Below are 22,424 nucleotides of genomic sequence, written 5' to 3'. Positions count from 1 at the left end.
CTATGCAGTTTGATGAAAGAAAAAAGAATGAAGAAAAATAAACATAGCTTCAGAGACTTTTGGGATATCTTCAAGCATGCCAATATATGCATAAAGGAAATACCAGAAGAAGAGAAGAAAAATAAAGGATCAAAAAGAATGTTTGAAGAAATAACAGCTAAAAACATCTCAAATTTGTTGAAAAACATTGATCTACACATACAAGAAGTTTAATGAATTCAAAGCAGGATAAATGTAAAGAGATGGATATCTAGATACATTACAGTCAAACTGTTGAAAGCCAAAGTCAAAGAGGAATGTGAAAAGGAGCAGAAGTGACAAGGAATTCCCCAATAAGATTACGGTTGGCTTACCAGGAGCTGTGGAGGCCAGAAGCAAATGAGATGATATTTTTAAAGTGCTGAAATAAAAGATTGCTGATCAAGAATTCTCTTCTTTGAAAATAAAGGTGAAATTAAGACATTCCCAGGTAAACAGAAACTGATAGGATTTATCTCTTGTACTTCCCTTAAAACAAATACTAGAGGCAGTCCTTCAGGCTGAAATGAAAGGTCATTAGATAGTGACTCAAATCTATATGAAGAATTAAAGAACAATGATAATGGTAAATACATAAGCCAGTATTATTTTTAGCTTGTAACTCTTCTTTTTGTTTCCTCTTGATTGCTGAAGACAGTAGAAATGATACGTTATGTTAAAGTACAGTTTCTTTTTAAGACCTGATGAACTGCTTCATACCTTAATACTTATGAAGAACCAGGTTATCCCTGGAAATATGGAGAGGAAGGAACATTGTAGGTTACAGATAGGTCTCCTTTCTTGGAGAATTCCTGTTTCTTTCTGGGTCTTTAGTTCCTTGAGTATTTTGCTCTGTCCATGCCATACATGGTTTTCCAGGTCTTGACTATCCCATCATCCCTGGTAATAATGTCAAAATAATTAGTCAAATTCAACAGACAGTACCAATATCTTAGATATTTGAGGAAGATGCTTAGAAGAAGAGTGGAGATAAATTATGTAAAAGTTTCAGTGAAATTAATGGAAGTCCTATGGTCTAATATCAGTATATTCTATCCAACGTAAATAAAAGTTACGAGATGGGGAGATGTACTGTAGTGGAGTATACCACCTGGGTTTGTTTCTTAGCTTCATCACTTGTAGTCATTTGTCCTTGGCCAGGTTATTTAAGCTCTTTTTCACAGTAGCCCTAGATCTTTGACTTAAACAATTCTCTGATTGCTCTTAAATCTCAAAGTGGTTATTTTGTCTTTAAAATTATATTTTTCATATATACTATTTTTGGGAATAATATATCATCTATTTGAAATCTAGAACCATGCCTCCAAGCTTACCTAGATATACAAAACATTTTTCACATATGAATAAACATTGACATATAAAATTTATTTTCTTATTTTTCCTTCAGAAAGAAAAATACAGATTCCTATAGGTTACTATGAAATTATACTGTAGTAAATGTTCACTTGGATCTTACCTAATTTCTAATAATTCTATATGTATCTTTAGTTGCTTTTTGAGATAATCTTATATATTGGCTCAGTTTTTAGATGGAATATTAATAGAGGATTAGGAAAATAATCCAAGAGATGTGTAATTGTTGTTCTTTCCTGAACTGATGAATAATGTATGCTGGAGATTTTTTACCTAGTTTAAATAGATAAGCCCTAGCCAATAAATGATAAGTTTAGCCATATTTAATTTGTAAGGAAAAATTCTCTATATAAGTTACTTTGTATAACATTTGAATTAAAAAATTTAGTGTCAAAAAAAAATTTAGTGTCTCTTTCTCTCTTTTTAAGAAGAACGCAAGTATCCATTAGAAACCTGCTTCTCAGAGGTGGATTTCACAAGCAAAGTTAGTGGTTGGAATTATGACACTGACATTTGCTAATGATAACATGCTGGGAATTACCTGTGTGCTGCCATGCTGGAGAGCAGTCCATTAGTGTTTGAATTGATGCACTTTGGGACTTTTAATTCTTCACAAATTCTATTTCCATGCTTAATTAGGGAAAATACATGGTAGAAAAGTTGCATAGTCCCTTCTTCATACATTTTATTGTCAATGGGAGTGGCAGTTAGTAATTCTTCAAGTTATATTACAACATTCACTTAAAATAATGTAGCTCCATGCTGATTTTGCTTCAATTAAGTCATATTTTATTTGCTAATGATTTTCCAAGTTGACAATGACCTTGAAGTTGGTATTGTCAACACTTCTTGACATAAAGAGAGTATGATTTAGAGATGAGAGTGCATCAATTTATTTTTCATTTTCTGTCCTGCAATTTTAAGGGGCTTTTAAATTAAATTTCAGATTGAACATTTACCTGAGTAACCTCTGCAGTCAGAGGTTAGTGAATAAGAAGTAGTCAATTCACATGGTTTAGGTGAAGAATAATTTCATGTCTATACAGGAAAAGGATTTTGCTAATGTCTTGAATGGTGTGTGTATATATATTTATGCATAATCTTTCCTTCTACTGTTTATCTTAAGAATTGTAAAACAGTTGAACCACAAAATCACAACAGTGTAAATTAACCTGAAGAAAGCTTCCTAGACAATTCTGCTTGAGGTCTTGAAATGCTGTGTTAAAAGAATAAATATAAAACTTTTACATGTATTTTTTAGGCTATAAAAATGAGATGTAAGAGATGTTTTATCAAAATACTGTCTTAAAATACTGACTTTTTTTAAAACAACTGCATGCTATAGTAAATAAACATAGTAGATATACCCCTGCCTGAAATATAACTTATGTAATATATTTAACATGGTTATATTATAATGGAACAGAGTTCTACATTTGTGTGTTGTACTTATTATGCCTAAAATCTGCGCAATTATGAAATTCCACTTTATTTCTAAATAAAAATAAGATACAACAGAAACGAAGAAATTTTGCTCTTTCCACGAAACTGTGTATGTACTTTGAAATTCATGGCTATGAATTTATTCATATGACTATGGCTATATTAGGTAATTCCATTTGAAAGATGGTCTAGAACACTTATTTTAGCAAAGTGTTTTGTGGCTTGGCATTCTTTCTTTTCCAAAAGCTTTGTAAGGTATAGCAGTCTTTGGAGTTGCCACTGACCCAAAGGAACAGGGTGCTTTTCAGCTACTCTAGTGGATGCTATGGTTTCTTTCAGTATTTGTTTACTACCGTCTGCAGCTCTGCTGGACAGTCAGGCTGTCCAGTTTTTCTGTACTGTTCTGCTAGGTGTTATGAAATTTGCCCTTGCACCCCAGATATAAAGCTTTTGGGTGATCTAACTACCTTATTTCCTTTTGTGTTATACTCAGGAGTGCCAAAGGATTGTATATTCTATGTGTTATAGATATTGATGGGATAGCTCTTTCAATTTTTATTCATAGATCTGTTCCTTCTACTACCAAGAAAGATCTGGGCTTGAGAATCCTGTATCAATTAGATAACCTACTTATGATAATATCACCTTACTTTGATTTGTGCTTTATAGAGTTATAGCTTCGTAGTGTGTTAAAGCTGAATATCTATAGTGAAGATAGGAAAATATCTGTTTGCTCTTTGTGTTGTAATTCATTAAAAGGCATCTACATACTAATAATCTAAGTACATTGAGACCACTTATAGTGCTGGAAATATTCCTAGTATAAATAAGGCTTAGTCTTGCTTATTTATATAACAAATTTTTCTCAGGCTTCATTGGATTGTGGGTATTAGGGAGAGTCACAATTTTGTTAATAACTGAAATATAAGTATGTTGTTTCCTGCTATTGATATAGAGGTCTTCTTGTCTTCTGCAAACTTCTTCCCAGGTGTTTCTGGGAGTCCTTAGGGGCTGTCTTGACCATGTTCGTAAACAAGTCTATTTCCACTGAGACAGCTGCTGTTCCACCAGGCACTTTAGTCTCTTACCAGATGGTGCTCTCTGCTGGGCATTTCTACCAATGTACTTGATCACAGCTAAAGTTGCTTGATGAGCTGAAGTGAGGTTGAGGGAATAATGTCTTTCTCTCTTTGTACTACATTGTAATAGAATGATCTAAAAGTAGCACTGAGTTTTGCCTCTGTTCAATGAAAGAGGTCTTTTTAGGTTTTTATCATAGCCTCTTTGTACCCTGCAGGACACAGGCATAAATCGTGGGTACTCTTAGGGGGCAAATTCAGTCCACAGAAAATTTCAGTATTTAGCATTAGCACTTTTTGGACAATAAGATTTTCTTTCTACAATGGAATATTACTCAGCTATTAGAAATGACAAATACCCACCATTTGCTTCAACGTGGATGGAACTGGAGGGTATTATGCTGAGTGAAGTAAGCCAGTCGGAGAAGGACAAACATTATATGTTCTCATTCATTTGGGGAATATAAATAATAGTGAAAGGGAATATAAGGGAAGGGGGAAGAAATGTGTGGGAAATATCAGAAAGGGAGACAGAACGTAAAGACTGCTAACTGGGAAACGAACTAGGGGTGGTAGAAGGGGAGGAGGGCGGGGGGTGGGAGTGAATGGGTGACGGGCACTGGGGGTTATTCTGTATGTTAGTAAATTGAACACCAATAAAAAATAAATTAAAAAAAAAAGATTTTCTTTCTGGATGAGGGTCCTTATGATTAGCTGCTTCCCATAGGATTAGTTTTAACATTCACCTTCTGATTGGTTTGCCCTATCAGTTCACTACACATTTAAAATCATGACAGAATATTACTTAAACATAATTAATAACTCTCTGTTTCTTTACCCTTGGCTCCAATATCCTCTACCACCCCCAAGCAGGGAATAAACAATCCCTTGTTTATCAATCAATACAGGGGAAACCTATAGAGAAACTGCAGTCCAGTTTCTCTATGTGGTTACATCTATAAAAGTAATCAACAAAGATCCCATTTCACTTCATGGAGACATCAGTGTTCTGTCAGAGATTGTGTTGGTCCCTTAATTCTTTAGATGAGGTGGATATAGAAGGGAAAGTTTAGTTTTATTGTATTTGTATTCTGTAACATCTGAGGGCTAGTTGTTAATGGTAAATTCTAGGAAGTAAAAGACATTTCACATGGTAAGGAACTTTAGTGCTCTACTAGATCTTTTTGGATTTTGTTTGGCATCCCAAAACTTTCTGGAGTGGTGTCTCTCTAAATAGAAAGTTTGTCCTCATTAGGGGCCAATGGCAGTGCTTCTAATTTATTTCCAACTGTGCTAGTCAAGAATAGAGTGGATGTTAACATCAAGTAATGGCCCTGGCACAAATCTCCAAGGGTATTAGTAATTTTGAGAATTGCTCCCTACTTACCACCCGAGAGTCCATCCTTATCTCTTGTTTCTGTCTCATTGGGGTCATCAATAGACTTCAGAGGAGGTTCTTTTCATGTGTGGTGAGTTCTTTTTCTGATTATGTCTCTCTGCTGAGCTATGTTTTCCAGAAATTCTTTGAAGTTTTGGAATGTGAATGATACCTTCTCTTAGTTTCTAGTACTGATAACTTATGTTTATTTTATACACTATTTTTGAAATTTTTGTAGGAGTTGGGCAGATGTGGGTTATTTTTTTTAATTTTTTTTTTTTTATTTATGATAGTCACACAGAGAGAGAGAGAGAGAGAGAGAGAGAGAGAGGCAGAGATATAGGCAGAGGGAGAAGCAGGCTCCATGCACCGGGAGCCCGACGTGGGATTTGATCCCGGGTCTCCGGGTTCGCGCCCTCGGCCAAAGGCAGGCGCCAAACTGCTGCACCCCCCAGGGATCCCAGATGTGGGTTTGATTCACCATTTTGAACTGGAATTATACTTTATGTTACTAATATTGCTATTTATTTCATTAATAATTATTTATAATGATAATTGAGAGAGGTTGGTTCCACTGTTCTAGAAGAGTAATACTTAAGCACAAGTGACACTGTTTTATGCAATTAAATTACAAGTTTATGTTATGGGGATTTAATTTTTTTTACATGTATATAAATTGAATTATTAATCCAAGTTTATTTTAAAACAATATTTTTATAAATGTGAATTAAAGAATAAGGTAAGTAGATCACAGTTTACATTTATCAGTTAAAAATGTTTTTAAAGAAATTCTTGAATGATTGCTCAATTTAGAATCTATTAGGTCAACAAAAGAGAATTTCTATAAGAGAAGTTACTGTTCTTATATTTTACTGTTTTATTAATTTCTAATGAAACCAAATCCTTTAACTTCTTTATAGTGAACTTTTCAGGGTCATGCCTAATTTTGACATTTATTATAATAGATGCAAAGGAAATACTGTTGATTTCTCATGTTGCGAATAATTTCTTTGGCAATAAAGAACTAATCTGGACCTCAAACAAGAAAATGAACTGGGGGCAGCATTTAATTTGTTTGTTATATATTTGTTGCTATTTGAAAACTTTACATGAGTATGTTATAGTTTTAATACCAGGTAATTAGAAATTACTTAATATCTGTTGGTGATAATTTGAATTTTTTTCTGGAAATTAATTTAATTTCTATTTAATTAAGACCACTTTTAATAGACTTTCTATTACCTAACTCATACAATTCTGCCCAACCCTCCCTTTTTTAAACAATGAGGAGCTCCTCTTTATTGCCCTTAAGATTTTAGATTGTTGAGTGTATGTATTGCCAAGAGCAAAGCTGTTCATATTGATTGAAGATATGCTAAAACTAGAGATACTTCTCTAGGAATCCTGGTTGACTCAGGAGTGGGATGGGCATGGCAGTATTCATTTAGGTTGAGAGAAGACTTGAGTATTTGTTAGTGGAACCCCTTTGGCTAAGGCTGTCCTTGCTTTGGATTTAGAATTGAATGAAGTTAAACTTTGTTTCCTGGCTTATTTAAACTATGTCTCATCTTCACTTTTTTTTTTCCTTTAAAGGATTTTTCCAGTGCAACTTTGAAATACAAGGGGATACATTTTGGCAACTCTTTGGGAAGACTTGAGTTACCTATAAAGTCAGGACCTGGTCCTGGACAGTATGATATAGGCCAGTAAGTAAAAAAAACAAAAAACAAAAAACAAAAACAAAAACAAAACAAAACAAAACAATATATATATATATTTTAATATACACACACACACACACACACATTTAATATAGTTCTTGACTAGAAAGTATTCTAATAATTTAGACCAGGACATGCTGTTATGTAAGTACAGATCAGTATGAAAAACTCCAAGAAGTATTTTTGAGTAACCTATATGAAAACTATTGCTTTTTTTTTATGAGCCAGACCCTGTGCTATCTGCTTCACATGTATTACCTCATTTAACCTTCCCAAGTCTCTGTGTAGTTACTATTGTTATCCATATTTTATTGGTGAAAAGTGCAAGGGTCAAAAAGAGTAAATAACATTCAAGATCATTTGGCTATTAAGTGGCAAAGCTAGACTTTAACCAAGGCCTGTTTGTGATTGTACAACCCATGTGTCTGAATACTAAAATATACACAGAAGATCAGAGAAAATATAAAAGAAGGTAACCCAGTATTCATTTGTGCCTGGCTCCAGTGTCCATTCTTCTGACTAAATGGTAGATGTAGAAGCCATTCTTATTGTGGGGTTCAGAGCCATAGCATCAGGTTGGAGCTTATATTTATGAAGTTTAACCAGGAAGTACATTTCCGGTAAAATAACTCTGCCTTACTTTCTCTGTCTCCTACGGTTAAGACCTTAGCCATGGGTCCATGGGAGACTAAGTTGAGTAGCAAATACCATGTTGTTCTCAGAATCTATCACCTGTTTTCATTACAATTTTTAAAGAAGATCCATTTTATCTGTCTGATTCTTTTTCTCTAATAGAATGAATTTTCTTTTTCTTTTTTTTTTAAAGATTTTATTTATTTATTCATGATAGTCACAGAGAGAGAGAGAGAGAGAGAGAGAGAGAGAGAGGCAGAGACACAGGCAGAAGGAGAAGCAGGCTCCACGCAGGGAGCCCGACGTGGGATTCGATCCTGGGTCTCCAGGATCGCGCCCCGGGTCAAAGGCAGGCGCTAAACCGCTGTGCCACCCAGGGATCCCTAGAATGAATTTTCTTATAAGAAGTCCCGCAGTGGGGATCCCTGGGTGGCGCAGCGGTTTGGCGCCTGCCTTTGGCCCAGGGCGCGATCCTGGAGACCCGGGATGGAATCCCACGTCGGGCTCCCGGTGCATGGAGCCTGCTTCTCCCTCTGCCTATGTCTCTGCCTCTCTCTCTCTCTCTGTGACTATCATAAATAAAATAAAAAAAGAAAAAAAAAAAAAGAAGTCCCGCAGTGATTACCTATCTAAGTAGTTTCCTAGACAGATTCAAACACATCTTTATACCAGTGGTGGTTATGGCTTAGACTCTTCTTAGACTCCCTTACTAATGTTCATTTACTGAACAAACATTGTTTGAATTCTGTGTGTTAGTACTACACATGGTAACAGAATAAAAGGGATAAAACATGGTTCTTGTTTTTGGGAATTTATCCCCTATTCTCTTTTCATTTTTTTCACTCTCCTAAACAGGGAGGTACACCTTGTATTTTTATTCTTTTAGTAGTACACTAGAACTTTAATATGGATGTTTAGCTTAATGGGGTCTAACAATATTTTTGTCATTGTCCCAAATGAAACAAAGTCTAAAGTCTACGAGATGTTCTAATTCATTCTGTTCATCCTCTTACATGTGCTTTTGTTATTCAGTGTTCTAATTTTATCCTTTTTTTCTTTCAGTTTGGCTGGTTTACTTATCTGTCTGTCTGTCTGTCTGCCTGCCTCCTGCCCATTAATTTTATTGAGGTTTAATTAACATAAGGCAAAAGTAACCTTTTTTTTTTAAGGTATGTAGTTCTCTGATGATTGCTTTCCTTTCATTCCACTACACTTCTGACCAAATACTGTAGGCATAACTGAGAGTCTAACCTTGTTGTTCTGATTTTGCTAGGCAGTTTTTTCCTAAGAGTCTCTTTTGTTTCTCCAACTCTGTCCCACTCTCATTCTAATTCCTGGTTTTTAAATGTTACTTTCTCTTTGAGCTTTTTTATTTCCTGTGTTTCTTCTATTTACATTTTCACTTTTGCTTGTAAGAATGTATCCATATAAATTGCATTCCAGACTGCTTCAGTTATGTCACCATTTCCATAATTTGTCTGCTCTTTGGTTTTGCTGCCTCACCATACCTTTTATTTGGAGCTGTCTTGGTTCCATCTGGTAGTTGACATTTTGTACCTTTTTTTTTTTTAACCTTTTACTTTATTGATCAAGTCAGAATTATAAAAATTATTAAAAGAAAATATTTACAATTATATAACTTAGGCATTTGTTTTTATGTTTTTCTTTATGTTTTTAAAAATGCTTATGTTCAGTATAGTTCATTGGAAATATATGGGGTTTTTTTGGAAATTCTGTTTAATAAATGGAAAAAAATAGTATAGTCAATATAGTCTATTTAAAAATAACTTTTGTAGGGACACCTGGTGGCACAGTCAGTTAAGTGTCCGGCTCTTGGTTTCAGAGCAGGTCTGTGATCTCAGAGTTGTGAGATTGAGCCCTGCTTCAGGCTCTGTGCTTAGCGCAGAGTTTGCTTGAGATTTTCTCTCCCTCTGCCCCTCCTGCTTGTGCTCTCATTCTCTCTAAAATAAATAAGTAGATCTTTAAAAAAATTCTTGTAGTAATAATAGCTCAGTTATGTGTACTTATGGGCCATGTATGGCATTAAATATTTCACCTATATTATCTACTTTAATCATTACAATCTTAAGAATTGGTTGTGACTATTTCCAATCAGGTGAAGAATTAGAGTTTAGAGAAGTAAGGTGATTTGTGTAAGGCCACACAGCTAGTAGGTAACAGTGTTAGGATTCATATCAGTCTGTCTGACTCTAAAACTTGGGCTGTTAATGACTTTTAGTTTCTTCTTCTTGAGGTTGTGTAAATTTCAGTGAAAATAAGTTTCTCTTTTATTTTTCAAAGAACTTTATGTCCCTTTTTTGATTGTTTTATGATAGAAATAGTTGAAATACCAAGGGATTTGAAATTTTAAAGATGTTTTATATTAAATGGAACACATAGACTGTTTTGGGTAACTTTTTATTTAAACTCCTGATATAAATCCCACATCTAATTTTTTTTGGAGTCATTATTAGTGTAGGTTTATTATAATGCTCTGAATTGGAAAATGCACAACTAGCCAACATAAATGAATACATTTTACAAAATTTAGAATATATTGGCCTAACATACCCAGATGATTCTATTATTGCATACTTTTGAAGCAGGCAATGTTCATGTAAAATTTTCTATTTGTTTATATAAACAAATATATATTTGAAGCTGAAAGCTCCTCAATTTTTCTGACTTTGCTAAAGGAAGAAGACCCCTCATTATGAAAATATTAACATCAAGAAAGATCAACAGCTAAATTATTGCTTAAATCTCCCACGATTTTATGAAGTAATAATATTGCAGGAGGAAAAAAAGGTAAGTTGAAATGTAACTATCTTATCTTCTTTCTATGTATTTAAGATTGTAATTACAAGGTTAGAGTACTCTTAGATCTACTGTGTCTAGTAGCTAGTTGTTACTCAGTGAATATTATTGAAGGGACTAAAAATTTCCAGCAAGTGATCACCATCTCTACTTGAATATCTCTTGTGATAAATAACTCATTAGCCCTAAGGTTTATTGTTTCAGTAGTGGACAACTCTGTTTCGTACAATTTCCTTCTGATCTAAATTTGCCTGCCTGCTGCCTACTTTTTCTCCTTTTTCTTGTGACTTCCTTTCAATCTCCTTTTCAGTCTTTTTCTAGTAAGAACAAATATTCCTCACTTAGCTATTCTTATTTAAATTCATGGTAATTTATTTTCCTTTAAAGTTATCTAGGGATCTTTTCTAGTTTATGGATTTCCCTCTTTTCCTTTCTCTCTCTTTTTATTTTTTTATTTTTATTTTTTTTCTCTCTCTTTTTAATATGATACTAGAATTAAGTGTAATATTCTTGGTGTAGTGTGATTTGTGCATAGTAGGATTTTCATCTTTCTTCTTCTGGATAATAAATATTTATTAATATAAAACTCCGGATACCACTAAATTTTTTTGTAGCTATGTTTCAGGTTACTCTTTTGCAACTTGTTAGGCAAATAAAACTGAAGAGCTTTTTTCCTCCTTCAGTATATTATTATATTTAAACATAAAAACTTGAAAATAGAATATTACACAGTTATAAAAAAGGATAAGATCTTATTTGCAATAACATGGATGGACTCAGGGTAGTATGCTAAGTGAATTAAATCAAAGAAAGATAAATACCATATGATTTTACTCCTATGTGAAATCTAAAAAAGACAAGCAAAAAAGCAGAATTAGACCTATAAATACATAGAATAAACTGATGGTTACCAGAGGGAAGGAGTTTGGGGAGTTAGGAAAAATTGATGAAGAAGAGTGGAAAATACAGGCTTACAGTTATGGAATGAATAAATCATGAGAATAAAGGGACAGCACGGGGAGTATAGTTTATGATATTATAATAGTGTTGTATAGTGGCAGATGGTAGCTATACTTCTGGAGAGCATAGCATAATGTATAGAGAAGTTGAATCACTATGCATATATTTGAAACTAATATAATGTCATGTATCAACTATATTCAAGTAAATAAAAAACCTTGAAGATAATAGAATACAAATTTTAAAATGGGTTGTTTAGAATAAGGGTAAGTGATTCTCAGCTGGAAAATCAGTAACTGTTTCAGTAAGAATTTTCTTTGCATTTGATTTCCTTGGTCTTCCTCTGAATATCAATCTGCAATGCGAAATATTGTTTCTAGAAATAAAAAGACACATTAACAGAATAATATAATTGATTTTATAGAATTATAATAATTAATCTCAAACAGTATGCAAAGTGTTAATTTAGAATCATGAGAGATAATGGTCTAGTTTTCTGTACTTATAATGTCTTTGTTTTGTTTACATATTAGGGTTATACTGGTTTCATAGAATGAGTTAGGAAGTATTCCCTCTGCTTCTATCCTCTGAAAGAGTTTGTAGAGAATTGGTATAATCTGTTCCTTAAATGTTTGGTAAAATTTACTGGTGAACCCACCTGGGCTTGGTGCTTTCTTTTTTTTGGAAGGTTATTAATTACTGATTCAATTTAAAAAAAAAAGATATAGCCTATTTGGATCATATCTTTTTCCTTGTGTGAGTTTGGGAAGATTGAGTCTTTCAAGGAATTGGTCCAATTTATCTGGTTTATCAAATGTATAGGCATATAGTTCATAGTATTCCTTTATTATTCTTTTAATGTTTATGGGATCTGTAGTGATGTCTTCTCCTTCATTTCTGATACAAGTAATTATATCCTTCTTTTTTCTTAGTTTACCTGGCTAGAGACTTATATATTTGATTGAGCTTTTCAAAGTCCTGGCTTTTGGTTTCATTGATTTTTCTCTATTCATTTCTTATTTTCAATTTAATTGAGTTTTGCTCTAATTGCTCTAATTCTACTTATTTCTTTTCTATTGCCTACTTTGAGTTTAATTTGGACTTCTTTTTTTATTTTCCTAAGGTGGAAACTCAGACTTTCATTGCTACAAATGATGTCAATTATATCTAGTTGATTGATGGTATTATTGATTTCAACTATGTCCGTACTGATTTTCTGCCTGCTAGTCTGCCTGTTTCTGAGAAATGGGTGTTGAAGTCTTCAACTGTAATAGTGGATTCATTTATTTTTACTGCAGCCCTATCAGTTTTGCCTCATATAGTTTGCTGCTTTGTTGTTAGGCACATGTACGTTAAGAGTCTTTTTGTAATGATCTTTAGCCCTGATAATCTTCCTTGCTTTGAAGTCTTTATTGTCTAAAATTAATATATCTTGTCTTGCTTTCTTTTGATTAGTATTAGCATAATATGTTTTTCTCCATTTGTTTTTAATTTATGTGTGTGTGTGTGTGTGTATTTTAAAGATTTTTATTTATTTATTCATGAGAGGCACAGAGAGAGACAGAGGCAGAGGGAGAAGCAGGCTCAGTGCAAGGAGCCCTATGTGGGACTTGATCCCGGGTCTCCAGGATTGTGCCCTGGGCCGAAGGCAGGTGCTAAACCACCGAGCCACCCAGGTGTCCCTTGTATTTGTTTTTATATTTAAAGTGGGATTCTTATAGACAGCAAAACTACTGTACAAGTCTTGTATAGTGGGTCTTATTTGTTGATCCACTGACAATCTCCTTTTTTTTTTTAAGATTTTATTTATTTATTCATGAGAGACACAGAGAGAGAGGCAGAGACATAGGCAGAGGGAGAAGCAGGCCCCATGCAGGGAGCCTGATGTGGGACTGAATCCCAGGACTCCAGGATCACGTCCTGGGCCAAAGGCGTCGCTAAACCGCTGAGTCACCCAGGTGTCCAATGTCCATCTTTTAATTGGTAAATTTAGATCATTAGACATTCAAGGATTATTGATATAGTTGGACTAATATCTACCACATTTGTTACTGTTTTCTATTTGATGCCCTTGTTTTTTGCTCCTATTTTTATCATGCATTCCTTTTCTTCCTTTTGTGTGGTTCTCATCTGTTCTTATCTTCTATTTTCTTTATTTATCAGAGCACTTAGCATATTAATCCTACTTGTTTTAAGTTCTCATTTGGTGATGGAACTTTCCCGCCATGTCTGGCTCTGATACTTGCCCTGTTTCTTCTGATTTTTCCTTTTTATTATGGGTTTTAATTTTCTCTTAATTACTGGATATCTTAGTCTGTTTGGGTTGCTATAACAGAATAGCATAGACTGAATGGCTTATAAATAAGAAAAAATTATTCTTTATAACTCTGGGAATCTAGGAAATCCAAGAAGAAGGTACCAGCAGATTCAGTTCTTTTGAGGATTTACTTCCTGGTCCATGGTTGTCTTTTTGCTGTGTCTTTACATGGTGAAAGAGGCAAGGGAGCTGTCTTGGATGCCTTTTTTTTTTTTAAAGACTCTAATCCTATTCATCAGAGCTCTGCGCCCATGAGTTAATCACTTCAGCACCTAATAGATCTAGGGAAGGAAAATGCCCAATTCCAGTCACCTCTGGCTTCTCATATAAGATAAAGAAAATACCTAACTCCAGCCCACACTAGCCATTCTAACCCAGTTAAAAGAGAGTTACACTTATGAAGTGTAACTTATAAGAAATACTTATGAAGTTCATAGTCCAGTTCAGAGGCAGAGGCCCACTAAAAGAGTGAGAGCTAATAATAGAACTATATAGAACTCTTCCCCTTCCTGGGACACTTGGCGGCTCAGTCAATTAAAGCATTTGCCTTCGGACTGAGCCCCACATGGGGCTCCCTGCTCAGTAAAGAGCCTGCTTCTCTTCTCCTTCTGCTGCTCCCCCTGCTTGTGCACTCTCTCCCTGTCAAATAAATAAATAAAATCTTAAGAAAAAAAAAAAAACTCTTCCCCTTCCCCATACCTTACTACCATATTACTAAAGGCATATTTACAACAGTTCCTTTACCTAATACATGATATCAAGTTATATAGATTGAATGTTTATATCCCCCCACCCCCAAAATTCATGTTAAGCCTGTTCTCCTAATGTTATGATATTTGGAGTCGATAGCTCTTGTTGCTGCTGCAGAAACCTGCAACGTTGGCTGCCACAGAACCCTATAGTTTTTGGCGATGTTGACCTCAGGTATCTGAGCTTTATGAGTGTATACTGCTGCCCCTTCTCTGAAGCCGGAACCTTCTCTGTGGCTCCCGCTCCCTCAGGGGCTAGAGCCATTGTTCTCCTCAGCTAGTGCCCTGACAACTACCCACAGTTCTTTCCCCATGGAAGGTAGTCCATAAAATCTGGAAGAGATGACTGCTTCCCCAAATGTACAGACATTAATGCAAGGCATAAGAAATAAAGAAAATCAAGGAAACATGACACCACCAAAAGAATATAATTGTTCAGTAAGTGGCTCCAAACAAAAGCTCTGTCAATAAATTCAAAATTATTGTTTTAAAGAAGTTCAGTGACATTTAAGAGAACAAAGTTAGAAAACTTAATGAAATCAAAATAATAATAGTTGAATAAAATGTGAAGTTTAACAGAGATAGAAATAACAAAAAAAGAACTAAACAAATCCTGGAGCTGAAGAATACAATGAATGAAATGAAAAATGCAATAGAGAGCTTCAATAGTAGACTCATTCAAATGGAAGAAAGAATCTTGTCAACACAAAGAAAGTTCATTTGAAATTTTTCAGTCAGAGGAGAAAAAAGATAAAAGAATGGAAGAGAATGAGGGATTCTTACAGTATTTATACCACATCATGAGAGAATCAATATATGCACTTTGGAAGTCTCAAAAGGAGAAGAGAGAGAAAGGAGCTGAAAGAAATAATGGCTGAAGACTTTCCAAATCTTTGGAGGGAATTCATGAAGCTCAAAGGTCCTGAAATAGAATCAACCCAAAGATTACATGGAGATGCATTATAGTTAAATTGTGAAAAGTCAATGACAAAGAGAATTTTTAATGCAATAAGAGAAAAGTGATTTATCATGTATAAGGCTCCTCTGAAAACTGTTCCCCAAGAATGTAAGTTGATTTCTCAGTAGAAACTTTGATACAGGGTGAGAAGATGTATTCAAAGAACTGAAAAACAAAACAAAACAAAACACAGCCAAATAAGAATACTATACCCAGGAATATTATTCGTTAAAAATGGAGACAAAATGTCTTTCCCAGATAAACAATAACTGTCACTCTTAGACCTGCCTTACAAGATATACTTAACATATTTCTTCAAATTGAAAAGAAAACATGCTAAACAGCAGCATGAAATCTTATAGGTAAAGGTGAACATATAAACATACATAGGTTAATATAGTAGTAACAATGGTGTGTAAATTACTTTAACTCTAATGTGAAAGTATTTCCCACACTGGGCTCCCTGCATGGAGCCTGCTTCTCCACCTCTCTCTCTGTGTCTCTCATGAATAAATAATTAAAATCTTAAAAAAAAATAGAGCAGAGTAAGTCAAATGAAGGAGAATAAGAAAATAAAACATTTGAATTAGTGTTTTAAAAGATAAAATAGACAAACTGTTAGACTATGAAAAAGAGAAAAGACTCAGAAAAATCAGATGAAAGTAAACATTTCAATGGATGCCTCAGAATAAAAAGAAAAGGACTGTAAGGGTACCATTATGAACAACTATACACCAACCCACTGGACTACTTAATGAGAAATAAATTCCTGGAAACATACAACCTAGCAAAACTGAATCAGGAAGAAATAGAAAGCCTGAACAGACCAATAACAAAGAACCTGACTCAGTAATAAAAAAATCTCCCCCCCCAAAAAAAAAAAAAAAAAAAAATCTCCCAACAAAGAAAAGTCCAGGGCCTAATATCTTCATGGGTGAGTTTTACCAAACATTCAAAGAATAATTAATACCAATCCTTAAGTTCTTCCAGAAAATAGAAGAGGGAATGCTTCCAAACTCATTTTATGAGTCTAGCATCCCAATATCCCTGAGGAATTATAGTTGTAAAAATTCTTAATAAAATATTAGCTGTTAAATAAAAAATTTAAGAGTGTATTTAAAGGATTATATACCATGGCCAAGTGTGATTTATCTCAGGGATGCAAGGATGGTTCAACATATACAACATGATACAACACTTTAAACCCCATGTGGTCATTTCAATAGATGTAGAAAAAACATTTGATAAAGTTCAGCACCCATTCATGATTGAAACTCTATACAAAAAGAAGTATGGAAGGATCTACCATCAACAGAAAAAAGAAAATGAAAATGGTAAATCTCTCAGGTGATGGATATATTAATTAGCTTGTGTGTGGTGATTGTTTCACTATATTTGTATATAAAATGATCAAATGGTACACTTTAAATATATACCGCTATCATTTTACTTTTATCTTGTATTTTTCACTTATAATTATTGTGAATTATACGCAAAAATACTATATCAGTATTATCGTATTATATATCACTGTTATTTGTTATACATGGAAAAATTGTAAAAGATAAGGAATGGTTATAGTACAAGTCTTGGTATGTTAGGGGAGTAGATGGTAGAGGATATGAATGCTCTAAAGAGCTGAAGATTTGACTGCTGCTTGGTGTGTCATTTTCTAGTGAAATCTAATGTATAGTTTAAATTTGACCGTATTTAAGGGTAATTTCATTATAATTATACATGCACTTTTAAAAACAAATTTTAAACAAGATATGTTTACTTAAGGGCTCCTCTGTTCTAACTGTATGTAGTTTGCCTCTTTTTCCTTTAAAAATCAACTCTGAAAACAATTTTGATAAAATAAGAATATTGGGGTATCAAAGAACAGTTATTGTGAAAGTAGATAATAACAACATACTGATATTTTCTTCATATTTAGTATAATATGAAACTAATACTGTTCAAAATGATTTTTTTCCCCACAACTTTTTCCATGGAGTATTCCAACGTGCCTAATAATAAAAATTAACTTCTCATTTCTTTACCCTATAAATAGTAAAAGGAATAAGGAATTAAGTTGAATGAACTAGTTGAAAATAGGAACTTAATTGTACATAGCACTTCTCAGTGCTTTTTTGTCATAGCAAAGATGTAGAAATTTCTAATTTACACTTTGAGATAACAAGGGAAGATGGAGTCTTTTCCATTTGTTAAAATCTAATTTTTTTTGGCTTATATAATGATAAATGGTAATTTCTCAATGATTATTAGACTGGATTTGGCTCATAGACCATAGTTTGTTGACCCCTGAAAGAAAGATATTGAGGTGCATGGGATATAGATTTACTAATTTTATTTGGATAGCATATATCATTTTGGTGACATATGCAAAACATGTCTCTCTAGAGGATGAGGGAGGTAGCACTTGAGAGTTCAGCACTTGAGAAGATTGAATATACACTATGAGGAATGTGACAAGGAGTTAAACTGAGGTAAATAAAATAGTACCAGGTTAACAGAAGAAGGTCCCTTTTGATAGTGATCAGCAAAAGCCTGTTGTTAATATGGAGGTAGGAGTAGGGATTTGTATTGTATGCTATACATTGTTGGATACTGGAGCTATAAATATGGTGAAATGGAGAGAATATGAAAGAATCAGGATTTTCATGGCCAGAATGGCTAACTATGAATCAAAGCTGTGTTGGGCGTGGGGATGGTCAGGGAGCGGATAAAAGAAATCAGAAAGGGTTTAATGGACTGTAAGAATAGGGCAAAGTTGAGAACTGAAAGATAAAAATGAGAGTCAACAGGAGGTAGGTAGGATAGAGGGAGTAGAAGAAAAGGATATTTGCTTATGGCCACTGAGGATAGAAGAGTTCAGTTTCATGGGGAAGAAAATGCTTCTACAGATATAGCCTTGAGTCTGTTGCACTGTTGTGATCTTGTTAAATTACCATTTGTTAAGTAGAGCCCTGGGGATGTGAGCCATGGTTCACCAAAAGACTGCAAGGAAACTGAAATAGAAGTTTATTACTCACAGGTCATGGAAAAGGTACAGGGCATGCTTCAGGGATCATTTGGGCAGGTCAAAGCAGGTGCAACCAGAGAGCATGGTACAACTTTTAGGGCATATGCCTTTATTAGGGCCTATCAATGGAGTGCTTTGTGGTTCCTGGGCTAAGTTTGGATTGGTCAATTTAAACATAAAAAAGTAGAGTTTTGATAAGCTTTAAAGGAATCTTATCTAAGAGGTGCACAAGGGGAAGGCCCTGGGAAGCAGGGGTAAGTGCTTATCACAGGGGCTGCTGGGGGAGTGGGAGTCATATCAGGAATTTAGATTTACTTGTGATTCTATAGTCTTTTATCTAGGGCATACCCTCAAGGAAGAGGCTGGTGTCAGTTCAAGACACCTGTAGGCTGCCTGGCTACACAAAATGGATGCTGAGGTAGCAATAGGGAGTAGTTGAGCTAAACTCTCAACATGCGACTGAAGGTTGAATGAACCCTATGGTTTGCCACTTCTCTAGCTACTCCCTAGGAAATTATGTATAGGTTTTCTTTGAGTCGCAAACCTATCTGGGATAGATCAGTCCTTCCTATCCTTTAATTTAGCATTTAGGTAGGGAGTGTAGGGCTTAGGGCCCATGCTCAAACACACATATCCACAATCTTTTGTTTTCTTTCCATTCCCTTACTCATGAGATCTTACTCATAGGCAAGAAGAGAAAATACATGGAGGAAATGGCCTCCCTATTTTCTTTTTTCCTCTTAACACTTGCTCCTTAACTTCAGATATTGCCACAAAAATTGAGTCTTATTTTGTTGTATATCCTTTATAGTCTTAACCCCCCAAATGCAGATGAATAGAAATGAGAATATGGAGAGGGATTTCAGTGGTGAAGACTGCAGAATTTTCAATAGAGTGGAGAAATATCTTAATCTTGGGGGCTGGGATGGGAAAGAAACGGGAGTGACCAGCTTTAAAGGTGTCAGGAAAAAAACATTTTGGAGTGCCTCTCCTACACATTAAGAGCAATTGTAGGAAGTATGATTTGGGAAAGTTGATAAATTTGGTATGGGGTAAGCTGACTAGCTTCATTCCATTTTTTGTTTCTTTAAATTCAGTTGATGTATTGACTCCTTCAATAGATGATATAAAAATTATTTATAGGTAGTGATTCTTTAAAACTGTCTTGGAATGCTCTTTACTTGTATGGAGCCCATTGCTCTTTCTTTTGTTTCCCTGGATCTCACTCAGATTTCTGGCTTGTAATTTACACATTCAGACTCCTCTTTTTGACTTATTAGAGTTTGGCTTCTCCTTATGGTTTTTATGTTTTTACATCTTTACAAAGTTCTTTCTCTGAACTCTCTAGGTTTTGATAATCCAGGGCATTCCCTTCCCTTTACTTCTGTATAAGGGGAAATTAACATATACTAGAAGAGAGAGTGTAGTCTTGTCAGATTTATTTCTTAACGTGTTCATCTTTTTTTTCCTATGTCATTTAGAGTTTATTTCAAAATGAACTTCTTTTTAAATTTAGAAGTTTGCTTTACTTTTTAAAAAAAGCTCTTTGAGATATAATTTACATATCATAATTCATCCATTAAAAGTTAATAATTGAATGGTTTAGTGCATTCACAGAGTTATGCAACCATCACCACAATCAATTTTAGTGTATTTAACTCCCCCCAACTATATTCACTCCCATTTTATTACAGTCCTCCCAGCTGTAGGCAGTCATTAATCTACTTCTGTCTCTCTGGATTTGCCTATCTAGGCATTTAATATAAATGGAATTATGCAATATTTGTCCTTTTGTGACCTGCTTCTTTACTTGGCATAATATTTTTCATGTTGTAGCATGTATCAACTTTGCATTTTTTTATAGCTCAATAGTCCATTACATGGATATTTCACATTTTGCTTATCCATTTTATCAGTTGATGGACATTTGGGTCGATTATGTTTTTTGGTTAAGAATAAAAATAATAAGTATAATACTATAGTAAACAAAAGCATAAGAATGAGCATAAAAATAATTCTACTATGAACATAAATATGTAAGTCTTTGTGTGGGTATATGTTTTCATTTCTCTGGGATATATACCTGAGAGTGAAATTGTTGGATAATATCATAATTCTTATGTTTATGTTTTAAATTTTTGTGGAACTGTTTTACAAGCAGCTGTACTATTTTACATTAGTATAAAATTGAAGGTTTCAATTTCTCCACATCTTTGCAACACTTGCTATTGTTTATCTTTCTGATTGTCGCCATCTTAATTGGTATGAAATGGTGTATCATTGTGGTTTTGACTTGCATTTCTCTAAAAACTGATGTTGAGTATCTTTTCATATACTTATTGGCCATTTGTATCTCTTCTTTAGGGAAATATCTAGTTAGAGTCTTTGCCTATTTTAAAATTGATTATCTTTTTTATTTTTGACTGTAAGAGTTCTGCAAATTTGATTTTTCTATGATTAGAAAATTTATGTTTATTATTTTTGATTAATTTGAATAACTATGAATAACATTTATGATTAATTTAAATAACGTTATTTCTTACATATGGAATCTCTTTTTTTAAAGATTTTATTTATTTATTCATGAGAGATACACACACACACACACACACAGAGACAGACAGACAGACACAGGCAGAGAGAGAAGCAAGTTCCTTACAGGGAGCCTGACGAGGGACTCAATCCCGGCTCTCCAGGATCACGCCCTGGGCTGAAGGCAGTGCTAAACCACTGAGCCACCGGGACTGCCCTAAATGGAATCTTTTAAAAAATGTTAATTTTATGTACGCAATTAAACTATTGTTTCCAGGGGATAGGAATCTTTCATCCTGCTTGTTTTTTGATATACCTATAGTTAGTGGAGTGAGAATAATGTTTATTAATGTTTTTTGATAAATTAATTACAGATCTGAAAAATGAGCAGTTATTTTAAAATTTGAATTTAAAGAAATAATTCTTTTTTTTCTTTTTGCTCCCATTTATCTTACTGTCTTAGAAGAATGAGCTTTAAAGCTCATTCTTCTAAGACAGTAAGATAGGGGCGGTTGGGTGACTCAGTGGTTGAGCATCTGCCTTTGGCTCAGGTCGTGATCCCTGGGTCCTGGGATCCAGTCCCCTGTCAGGCTCTCTGTAGGGAGCCTGCTTCTCCCTCTGTGTATGTCTCAGCCTCTCTCTGTGTGTCTCTCATTAATAAATAAAATCTTAAAAAAAAGGCGTAAAATAAGTAAGGACTCTAGTGTCCTTGGATTTAAGCATTTTCTGATGAAACAACAAAATATAATATTAATATAATTTAGTGAATGACTAAGTTATAAAAAAAATTTATCATAGTCTTCAGATCTATCTAATTCTCTTGTATATGAGTGATGTTTCAGTACATCTTTGGAATATATTATGGTGCTCTACTGTAATGAGATCTTCTGTTAAAAAACACAAAATTAGGGGCACCTAGGTGACTCAGTTGGTTAAATGTCTGCCTTTGGCTCAGGTCATGATCCTGCATCGGGCTCCATGCTCAGTGGGGAGCCTACTTCTCCCTCTCCCTCTGGTCCTACTCCTTGCTTGTGTTCTCTCTCTCTCAAATAAATAAATAAAATCTTTAAAAAAAACTCACAAAATTAACTTTTATTCAGCCTGAATATTTTCCATAAGAATTTTTTTTGCTTTTGACAATGAAAATCCTTTTTAATATCTTCCTTACACTAGTGAAATCCTTAATATATGAAGACATTTAGCAGTGTTTTCTATTGAAGTTCTTTGATTTGGTAATGCAAAATTTATGAAGTTGCTATAATAGCTTCTTATCAGTTAAAAAACAGTAAAATTTCACTAGGTGGCGCTAATATTTTGAAGTTTTATGGACATAAACTAATTTATTTCCCATATTCATTAAAACAAATATTTAAAAATTATAAGATATGAAAATTTGTCCTTTTTAAAAAAGATTTTATTT

At 34.1% G+C, this 22,424-nt stretch overlaps 1 protein-coding gene across 41 annotated transcripts in view; it reads left to right on the top strand.

The window, feature by feature from the left end:
- STPG2 (sperm tail PG-rich repeat containing 2) overlaps window positions 1-22,424 on the top strand; it is a 533,064-nt gene that overhangs the window by 23,227 nt on the left and 487,413 nt on the right. For all 41 annotated transcript variants that reach the window (XR_007407755.1, XR_007407756.1, XR_003126915.3 and 38 more), the window contains 2 exons: window positions 6,886-6,998; window positions 10,343-10,454. Coding sequence is in view for 21 of the 41 variants with exons in the window: in XM_049104919.1 (XP_048960876.1) it covers window positions 6,886-6,998; window positions 10,343-10,454 (225 nt within the window). In the remaining 20 variants the exon portion in view is untranslated. The remainder of the gene's footprint in view (window positions 1-6,885; window positions 6,999-10,342; window positions 10,455-22,424) is intronic.

This window comes from Canis lupus, chromosome 32 (genome assembly GCF_003254725.2).
Source record: "Canis lupus dingo isolate Sandy chromosome 32, ASM325472v2, whole genome shotgun sequence".
NCBI classification, from domain to species: domain Eukaryota; kingdom Metazoa; phylum Chordata; class Mammalia; order Carnivora; family Canidae; genus Canis; species Canis lupus.
The sequence above is the reverse complement of the archived record's forward strand: the minus strand, read 5'-3'. Positions and strand labels throughout refer to the sequence as shown.